The 10,863-nt window shown below is 46.0% G+C and overlaps 1 protein-coding gene across 1 annotated transcript; it reads right to left on the reverse strand.

Moving 5' to 3' along the window:
* Nucleotides 1-5,825: 5,825 nt before the first annotated feature.
* Nucleotides 5,826-8,638, reverse strand: LOC118677689 (pre-mRNA-processing factor 6-like). Its single transcript, XM_036352998.1, is given in 2 exon segments — nucleotides 5,826-6,373; nucleotides 6,376-8,638. Coding segments are annotated over 2 exon segments (2,811 nt in total).
* Between the last annotated feature and the right edge of the window lie 2,225 nt (nucleotides 8,639-10,863).

Consider the following 10,863-nt stretch of genomic DNA (forward strand, 5'->3'; position numbering starts at 1 on the left):
TCATTGTTGTTTTGATTTTCATTTCTCTGATGACTAGTGATGTTGAGCATGTTTAATACGTCTATTAGTGATTCGTATATCTTCTTTGGAAAAATGTCAATTCAGTAAGAGGGTAGAAATTTGATTAACTCTTGACATTGTTATATTTGCATGGTAAAATATCAAGGGTGATCACTGAAAGTAAGTGTAAAAGTAGTGTTTATAATTTTCACATTAGCAGAGGGGAAACATTGCCTAAGCCTTAGGCCCTAAGGGGTGGGGAAGGGAGGAAACCAAAGCTCAATCAATCCAAGAGCCATAAAAAGAGAAAAAAAGAAGCATGGAAAATGTGGGATAACTAGAAGCAATAAATATAATTTTAAATTTACCAATTCAAAGATAATCAGAATGGATTAAAAAAAAATCCAGCTATTTGACTTTAGAAACAATAAACTACAAATTGAGGACATAGGGAGGTTAAGGTTAAAATGATAAATCAGGCCAAAACAAAACAATCTACAAAAACAACAAAAATTATTAAAGATATAGAGGTTAAATGTGAAAGGTTGAAAGATTCAGTTCAGCAGTAGTACATAACAAGTCTAAATTTATATGCATTACTAAAGTGGATACAAAATATAGAAAGCAAAATCCACACAAGTTCAAGGAGAAATAGACAAATCCCCTGTCATATTGGGAGGATTCAAACTATATCTAGTATTTGATTGGTTAAGAAGATGTGGACAAGGGTAGAGAAGATTTGAAAACATAGTTAACAATTTGTCTTAATGGTATATATTGAGCCCTGTACCCCAAAACTGGAGGATAAACTCTCTTTTCAAGAGTGCATGCAGCATTTGCAAAAATTGACATATACTAGTTCTTAAAGCAAGTCTAGAATAGCTTCAAAGAATTACCATCAGTGAGACATAAACCAGAATTTGAATAAAAAAAGTAAATGCAAAAACCAAAGAATAAAGCTAAAGAAGTAATTGCAGGAAAATCTAAGTGATTATATGAGAAAAGAACAAAGTTTAAGAATTAATGAATTAAAGAGCCTGCTTAAGTTAAAACAGAGTAAGCCCAAGAAAGTAGCAGGAATGGAAAAAAATAACCAAGATACTCCTGCAGAAGAAAAAGGTTGAAATGGCGGAACTTGCCTATCAGACATCGAGATTTAGTATCTATCTACACTAATAAAAGAAAAATGTGCAAATTGACCATACCTTCGCTATGCCTTAAGCCACACCCACCAGCCAATCAGAGCGACTATATGCAAATTAACCCAACCAAGATGGCGACCGGCAGCCACGGAGCTGGAGCAAGCAGGAGGCTTGGTTGCCCCAATGATGGAGGAAGCCAAGCTTCCCTCCCACCTGCCCTGGCCGGCTCTGAGCTCCTCTCAAGGCTACAAAGTTTCAATTATAGAAGGTAAATAAACCCCAGATACCTGCTTTCAGCCAGCCGTGGCCACGGAACTGGAGTGAGCAGGAAGCTTTGGTTGCCCCTGGTGATGGAGGAAGCCAAGCTTCCCTCCCACCTGCCCTGGCCGGCTCTGAGCTCCTCTCAAGGCTACAAAGTTTCAATTATAGAAGGTAAATAAATCCCAGAATTAAAAAAAAAAGAAAAAAAGGAGAGGCTGGGAGCTTCCATTGCTGGGGGGGGCTTGGCCAGCCTGAAAAGGGCCCTCAGCCCCTCACCCAGACTGGCCAGGCACCCCAGTGGGGACCCCCACCCTGAAGGAGGTGTGACCAGCCTGCAAACACCCATCAGCCCCTCACCTAGGCTGGCCAGGCACCCCAGGGGGACCCCCACCCTGATCCAGGACAACCTTCAGGGCAAACCAGCCAGCTCCCACCCATGTACCAGGCCTCTATCCTATATAGTAAAAAGGTAATATGCAAACTGACCCTAACAGCAGAAAGACTGGGATTGACTGGTCACTATGACACACACTGACCACCAGGGGGCAGACGCTCAATGCAGGAGCTGCCCTCTGGTGGTCAGGGTGCTCTCACATGGGAGGAGCTCTGTTCAGCCACAAGCCAGGCTGACGGCTGCCAGCACAGTGGTGGTGGTGGGAGCCTCTCCTGCCTCCTCAGCAGCTCTAAGGATGTCCGACTGCAGCTTAGGTCTACTCCCTGCTGGCAAGTGGGCATCCCCCGAGGGCTGCCGGGCTGCCAGAGGGATGTCTGACTGCCAACTTGGGCCTGATCCCCCAGGGAGCGGGCCTAAGTCAGCAGATGGACATCCTTTGAGGGGTCCCAGACTGCAAGAAGGCATAGGCTGGGCTGCGCCTCTCCAACCCCCGAGTCCCTGAGTGCACAAATTTTTGTGCACTGAGTCTCTAGTAATAATAAAAGCATAATATGCTAATTAGACTGGACATTTTTCTGGATGTCCTTCCAGATGAAGCCAGGGCTGCAAGGGAAGCCCGGGTCCTGGGTGCCTTTCTTCATTGTAAATAAAGAAAGAATTGGACAAAGTCTATGAAACATCTGTTTGCAAACATTGGACAACTGGCAATGCAGAATTTTGATCACTGAGAGAAGGGAAACAAAGGGAGAGAGCCCTAATATGTAAGTCCCTGATTTTCTGCCTGGAGAAACTTTCTGGATCATACATAATACTTAGAAGGGGATTCTAAACAGAGCATGGTGGTCTCACTAAGTTGGGGAAACAGGTTGGGGATCAGGGAGGCTGCAGTGGCTGGACTTTGTGGGCCAGTGTATCAGAGAGAAGGGTATTGTCCAGATAAAGAGCACCAAACATCTGCCTGGGGTCTCATTGAGTCTCTAGCTGAATACTGTGCCCTGCACACTTAGAATGAGATTTCAAGTGGTTGGAAATTTAGCCTTGATATTAAGGCTAAATAGCCCTAGATCAAAGGCCACCATAAGTCCATACCAACAGAGCTTAAATTCAAATATTGAAAGCTGATATGTAGGCAATTTAACTGTCTTCGAAGTAAAGCTACTCTTTAAAAGAAGCACAAAAATTTTAGACACTTAGCAATTACTGGGAAGAAGCAGGAAAGTGGGAATCAAAATCAGGAAATATAAATAGACTAAAAAAAACCAATAATGATTGAAAGCAGATAAGAATTTTAGACAGCTATTATAAATATGTTGAGGAACTTAAAGGAAAGCATGAACATAATAATGAGATAAATAGAAGATATAGAAAAGAGCAAGTGTGCCCTAGCTTGTTTTGCTCAGTGGACAGGGCATTGGCCCTTGGACTGAAAAGTCCCAGGTTCAATTCCAGTCAAAGGCATATGCCTGGGTTGCTGGCTTGATCCCCAGTGGGGGGGCATTTAAGAAGCAGCCAATCAATGATTCTTTCTCATCATTGATGGTTCTATCTCTCTTTCCCTCTCCCTTTCTTTCTGAAATAAATAAATATATATATAAAATTTAAAAAAGAAAAGAGCAAAGTGGAACTTCTAGAAATAAAAGAGTAATAAAAGGCTAATATGCTAATTGAATAAACAGTGGAACAACTGGTTGCTATGGCATGCACTGACCACCAGGGGCAGACACTCAATGCAGGAGCTACCCCCTGGTGGTCAGTCACTTTCACAGGGGGAGTGCTGCTCAGGCAGAAGCCCTGAGTGGGGCTCATGGCTGGTGAGTGCAGTGGCAGTGGCAAGACCCTTTCCAGCCTCCATGGCAGTGCTACAGATGTCCGACTGATGGCATAGGCCTACTCCCCAGACTGAAAGAGCTCCCAGACTGTGAGAGGGCACAGGCCAGGCTGCGGGACCTTCCGTACCCCCCGCCCCCCCCCCCCCCACGCAGTGCACAAATTTCATGCACCGGGCCTCTAGTAAAGCTATAATCATTATTATAATGCAAGTATTATCTCAGATATACAGAAGACCAGACCAAAGGAACAGAGAATTGAGAATCAGAAACAGACCCCATTTACAGAAGTGTGATTTTCTCAGAGAATTAATATCAATTAATGGTATGGAGGTAATTGTTTATTTATGTGGAAAAACAAAATTGGATCCCTTTGTTATACTGTATACCCAAATCAACCCCAAGTGGATTAGAAAAAATTTTAAGGAAATGCCCTTATGTTCTTACAATATGAAGGATATCTTCAACAAAACATAAAATTGGAAAAGAAGAGGGTGATGATTTTAACCATGAAGAGAAAGGCAGGCCCAGAGGAAGCAGGGCACCGTAGGCTCCATAAAGGAACCTGGTGCTTATACTGAGTGCCATGCAAAGACACTGGAGATTTTTGAGTAGAAGATTTTTGTGATATGACTTATTTTTTAGAAGTTCCTTTGGCTGCCTTATAGATAATAGACCAGGGGAAAGGATGGAGACAGGAAAGTAGTGAGGTGGTTATGATGGGAAGTCTACTAGTAGTCACAAGATCAGAGAACTTGGACAGGGGTGGTTATGGTGGAGATAGAAGGTAATGGATTCTGGAAGAGGAGCTGGTAGAGTTGGCGTAACTTATAATTGAGTGAGCCAAATCAAAGATAAGTCCGATGACTTTGGCCTGAGCAGCTGGGCAGCTGTGATGCTATTTACTGAAATGGCATATTTGAATAAGGAACTATTTAAGGAGCAGCAGAGCAAAGAGTCAAGAGTTCTATTTTGCCTACTAGTGACCCAGTCAGTTTTGTAAAGAAGGCATTTAGGTGCATATATATGGCATGTGCTGCAGGAGTGGAGATACCTAAATTTGGAGAGTCATCTGGTCCTTACAGTCATAGGTTAAGAAGCAGAGGTTGGGGCCATGAAACAGAGGCTCTGTAAGGCAGACAAAGACATTGTACTCAACTTTGAATCCTTTATACAAATATTTACATTCAGCACAAATATGTGGTTAAAAGTACTTAAGGATTAAAAGTTCCTGAGATTAGTTGTGTATCAAATGTCCTACTTTCTTATAATGTACTAAATAAATAAGTAAATAAATAAATTAATAGAATTTTATACTTTCTCCCACTGGTTAATATTAGTAAATATTGAGATGTTTTAGGATTGTACTAGTGATGGAACACACAGCAGGCAGAATCAGAAGAATGGGGATGTCCTGTTAGCTGTCACTTCTAAGGTATAAGTCTTTAGAATAAGTCATTCAGGCTTCCTTTTTTTTAAATCCTCACCCAAGGATATTATTTTTTTCATTGATTTTTAGAGAGTGGAGACGTATCCATTGGTGCTCTAACCAATGGGAAAACTGGCTAGGGCCATTCAGGATTCACTTTTAGGGATTTCTCACCTGTTAACATAAGGGTCTTGGCCCAAATACCTTCTAAGATTTTATTACTAAAACTGAAGTGGCATTAAAAAAACCACTCGTTAATAGCAACATTAGCATTCCTGTAGAAGGAAATGCCTTTGTTTAAAACTTAATAAATTATATGGGTTAATAGGAGAAAGTAAAATGAAAGAGCTGAAAGTTCTGGGCAAGAATTAAGTCATTCTTCTTAGTATAATACTGATGTTGCTATGAGAGGGGGATAGAGAAGAGAGGACAAAGAGAAGGAAGTTGGCAAGATGCTAAGGGGCAGAAGCTTTGTATATGTTGGTGTAATCAGTGAAGGATCCATGACCAGGCCACCAAAAGTGGTTTGGGAACAGGATAATGCTCTGGTCATTTTCTTTCTTTCTTTTTTTCTTTCTTTCTTTCTTTCTTTCTTTCTTTCTTTCTTTCTTTCTTTCTTTCTTTCTATTTATTTATTTATTTATTTTTCACGCTACCTAGAAAAACTTTAATTCCAGAGCAGAAACTGCTCGGGTCCCTCCCCCCGTCCTCACATGGCAGGCAGGCACACTCGCCCACCCTCCCCAAGACCCCGGCCCAGGGGGACCACCCAGTCAAAAAGTGTTCTTCATGCGGGCTGCCACCAGCACAAGGATCTCCCCGATCTTCCTCTGCCAGTTGGCGATGTCCTTGGACACGGCACACCACAGCTCCCCGTGCTGTGGCTCGGCGTTCTCACAGCGCCTCCTCATCTCCTCCTGCTGTTCCTCTGTGCCATGCTGCAGCTCAAACTTGTAGAAGAGGGCCCAGGTGTCCCCCAGGTCGGAGTTGATCTTCACGGTGCAGTGGAACCACTCCCTGGCCTTGGTGATTTTCCGTTCACTCCAGAACAGCTTGGCCACAGCCAGGAGCACATGGGGGTCGTGCTCGCATTTCTTCAGGGCATCGACACTCTTGGTCTTCCTCTGGGGCCTGGCCTCCAGGAAGATGGCTTCAGACCACAGGACACCGGAGCTGGGGCACTCCTGCAGCACCTTGGCCATGAGCATGTTGGCGATGTTCTTTAGCCCCGCACAGTACTCCAGCCTCACGGATTCCAACCACAGCCCGGGGTTCTTCGGGTTCTTCAGGCGAGACTTTTCCAAAGTGGCCCAAGATCGGGCAGCTGCCCGATCTTCTCCTCCAGCCGAGAAAGCAAAAGCCACAGGGGTGTGGAGTGGGGACATTTCTTCAGCCCCTGGCTGTAGGCCTCTCGAGCCTTGTCTGTCTGCTCCTCCTGCTCCTCGATCTGCCCCTTCATCATCCATAGTTTGGGGAAGTCCTCGTAGTGCTTCAGGGCCTCCTCGCACAGCTCCTGGGCGGCCTCAATGTTCCCCAGCACCCATTCCAGCTTCACAGACTTCATGAACACCCGGGCAGTGCCTGTGCTGCTCCGAGCCTTGGTCAGCAGCCGCTGGGCCCGTTCATACTCGTTGTTCTCCGATTCCACCTTCAAGGCCGCCAGCCAGATCTCCTCACTGTTGGGGTTGGCCTGGAAGGCCAGAGCCAGGATGCTTCTTGCCGCAGGCACATCGCCTGCCAGCCACTTGGACTTGGCACCCAGGAGCCACAGCACCTCCGCTTTGGGGCAATGGGCCACGACCCTCTGCAGAAGCGCTTCCAGGGACTCCCTGGTGCCATAGTTCTTCTCAAAGTAGGCGGCTCGCAGCCACACACTCTTCTTGCTGGGGAACTCCTGCAGCGCGTAGGCATAGATGGCTCGTGCACACTCCAAGGCACTGTGGGCCACACAACTGTCGGCGTCTTCCATCCAGGTGTGCTTCCTGTCCTCCTCCTAGATCCCAATGCCAATCACAGCTCGCATGACCTCCTGGCAGGTGGCCACACTGCCTGCCTTGTCACACTCCTCAGCATCCTGGATCCACTGCTCACGGCTGATCTCCACACCGTTGGCCCGCAGGGAGGTGATGGCCCGGTCAATGATCTTCTTCACCATCTGCGTGTTCCCATTGGCTTTCTCCAGCTTGGCAGCCATGACCCAGATGTGCCGATCTGTGGGGATGTTCTCACGGGTCTTGTTCAAGACCTTGCGGGCATTTTCATGGGTCTCCAACCTTGCCAGAGCGAGCCACAGCTCCACACTGGTGGGGCAGCACTCCACGGCTCAGCTTAGTATGATTCTAGCATCTTCAGGCTCTTCCAGCTCAACCGTTGCCTTCCATAAGCGAACAGAATTGGGTACATGCTCCAGGGCTTTCCGAAGAACCCGCTTTTTGGCACAAATGTCTGTTTCCAGCTCTGCTGCTCTGATGTAAATCCTAACAGACTGTGGGAGGTGACGGACAGCTTGGGCCACCACGGCCTTGGCAGTGACCCCAGGTTGCAACCTGGCTGCTTCTAACCAGACATCTTCACTCTTGGGGCACATCTTTGTCCCCTTCATGATAAGGTTTCGAGCGACTTGCAGCTTCCCAGTGACTTCTTCCAGGCGGGCAGATGCAATCCAGGCTGGTGGGTAGTGCGGGTTTGTCTCCCGAACAGACTTGAGGAGCAGTCGTGCCTTTTTGATGTCATTGATGTTCCCTCCATGGGTAGGGATCATGGAATTTAAATCTGTCAGATAGCCTTTGGGGTCGACTACAGTCTGCCCACTCACAGAGTCAGACACCTGGCTCAGCCTCATGTCCATCAGCGTGTCCCTTGCTTGACCAATCTTCCTCATGTCTAGCTCACCTGTGCCAGGTGTCATCAATCTAGGTGTCATTCCACCTGGGTATGGAGAGTTCAGCCCACCAGGATATGGTGTGTTAAGACCTCCAAATTGAGTTTGCCGGGGGTCCACGGAGGTATGGTTCTCTCCAGTCTGCAAATGTTTGGCGAAGAAGCTGTCGGGAACAGGGGTCAGTTTCTCGTAGCGTGGGTTCCGCTGGCGTTTGTTCCTGGCGTCACCAACCTCAGGGATGCTCAGCCACTCTTCCTCTGTGACTTCTGCCAACTTCCTTTTGAAATCTGAGAACTGTTGTTGGATTTTGGGGCATTCCATAAGGTACTTTTCAATTTCTTCTTTCTCCCTTTGCTACCTTCTTTCATCCATCCTTTTATCTAGAGCTGCATAAATAGCATCCGCTTCCTCATCATCCTTTTCGTAGGGCCCACTTGAGAAGAGGCTCCCTGCATAGCCATTAAACTCGTCGTAGTTGGTGTCATTCAGATCCTCATCATCATCATGCACAGCCTGGCTCTTCTTCATCTGGTCCCCGACGGTCCTCTTGCCCCGCGGCGAGTGGCGGTCATCCACAGGATCGTTGGCATCCCGGGCAGGCCCGATGTCTGACCGGGTGGTGAAGCCACTGGCGCCTCGGCCCAGCCCCGGCACGTAGCCGAGCGGCGCGGGCATGCCCAGGAACGGCTTCTTCTTCTTGATCATGGTGCGGCCGCCGCCGAGGGCTGGGAAGAGAAGGCAGGAGCAGACGGCTCTTGTCCGGTTAGTAGCGCCGAAGGTGAAAGGAGAACCTCCCACAAGGCTCTCTCTAGAGTCTAGAGTCTAGACAGTCTGGCACAGGACTGCAGGAGCCATGACCTGATCCAGCAGCAGACTGCTCTTCTCCGTTCTGAACCGCCAAAAGGGAAAGCTGAATTTCCCACAAGGATCTCTCTACACAGCGTGGCACAGGACTGCATGAGCCCTAACCTGACCCTGGTATATATACTCCACTGAAAGGCTCCACTTATTAACCACGCCCACCAAAGTCTATTGGCTAGTCCCCCACGGGGGAGGGGTGAACCAGGGTAAGGGGATTTTCAGTGCTTTCCTGAGGCCAAACAGGATTAATGCTGTTAATATGCATGATCTAATTCGCCCCCTGGCTATTCTTTCTTGATCCTCTCAACACGAGTTATTTACCTACTTAAGTACTCCCTTTTTTTTTTTTTAAACAACTATCCTGACTTAGGCCGCATCTTTTCTTTTTTTTTTTTTCATGACTAATGCTACAGTCACTTGCCTCATTCTTTTTTTTTTTTTTAAAAAAAATATCTTTTATTGATTTGTTACAGAGAGGAAGGGAGAGGGATAGAGAGTTAGAAACATCGATGAGAGAGAAACATCCATCAGCTGCCTCTTCCGGTGTGCAGGCAACCAAGGTACATGCCCTTGATCAAAATTGAACCTGAGACCTTTCAGTCTGCAGGCCGACGCTCTATCCACTGAGCCAAACCGGCTAGGGCCGCACTCACTTTTTTTTTTTTTTTTTAATCTTTATTGTTGAGCCCTATCCAGTTTGGCTCAGTGGGTAGAGCATCGGCCTACAGACCTAAGGGTTGGTCAGACTCCATTCCGTTCAAGGGCAGCTACCTTGGTTCAAGGGTCCTCCCCTGCCTTGGCCCTGGTCATGGCATCTGGTCATTTTCTGTTGTTTGCATTGCTGTGATATAAATTCCTTTGATTTTCCCCAACTTCTGGTAAAGTCTGCCATGTCAAGTATTGGTGTGAGAATTGGTTTTACTTATTTGCTTTTTTGGTGAGCTTTGTTTGTCGTTGTGAAAATGAAGGAAAACACCATGTCCATGTCTGGATTGATTTGGTATAGAACGGAGACACAGGGACTATTAACTATTATATGATTTATATTTATAATGAATTCAGTCAAAACGAGGGCTTACAGCCAGGAGTAACCAATGCTGGTCTCCCTTGGGAAGTCACGTAAATTTTTGGCAGGACATTAAGCTGCCCACAAATCTTGATACTGTTCAAGCCAGAGGAACGAGAAGAACAGGGTGATGCCAGCTCTCACCAGCTCTCACAGGCTCTCTGTTCATCAAACGTGTAGATTTTGGAGCAACACTAAGTAAACAAAACAGTTCTTGATATAATGCTCATTTTATTATGACAAACTTCTTTGCACTATTTGAAACAATTCCACCTATGTCTTTTTTTATCCCTCTGTTACTAATAAAGATATAACACCTTCCATTTGCTAATTTATGTTTTTATCTAACTCAGGGGTAGGGAACCTCTTTTCTGCCAAGGGCCACTTGGGTATTTATAACTGTCCATGGGCTTTACAAAGTTATCAACTTAAAAATTAGGCTGCTGCCGAAACCGGTTTGGCTCAGTGGATAGAGCGTCGGCCTGCAGACCGAGAGGTCCCGGGTTCGATTCCGGTCAAGGGCATGTACCTCGGTTGCAGGCACATCCCCAGTGGGAGATGTGCAGGAGGCAGCTGATTGATGTTTCTCTCTCATCGATGTTTCTAACTCTCTATCTCTCTCCCTTCCTCTCTGTAAAAAATCAATAAAATATATTTAAAAAAAAAAAATTAGGCTGCTATATTTGGTCAAACATTTAATTAACTCACCCTAATGCCTTGGCAGGGGCAGATCAAATGATTTCCAGGGCCTTATATAGCCTGTGGGCCAGACATTCTCCACCCCTTAGATTCTAGCTTTTCATGGGAATTTGTGGAGAAAAATAGCATGTTAGAAACATGTGCTTGTATTTACAAGTGAGTCAAAAGTTAAAACAAGATATTTTCCAATACAGAAGGAACAACAATTGATAATTGTGGTTTTCATTATCCAAAAGGTGTGTCTTGTTTGTCTCCACAGCATAACATGGAACTCTTCTACTTGATGAGGGAGAGATGCAAAAAC

The sequence above is a fragment of the Myotis myotis genome, unplaced genomic scaffold, assembly GCF_014108235.1.
Source record: "Myotis myotis isolate mMyoMyo1 unplaced genomic scaffold, mMyoMyo1.p scaffold_m19_p_2, whole genome shotgun sequence".
Taxonomy (NCBI): domain Eukaryota; kingdom Metazoa; phylum Chordata; class Mammalia; order Chiroptera; family Vespertilionidae; genus Myotis; species Myotis myotis.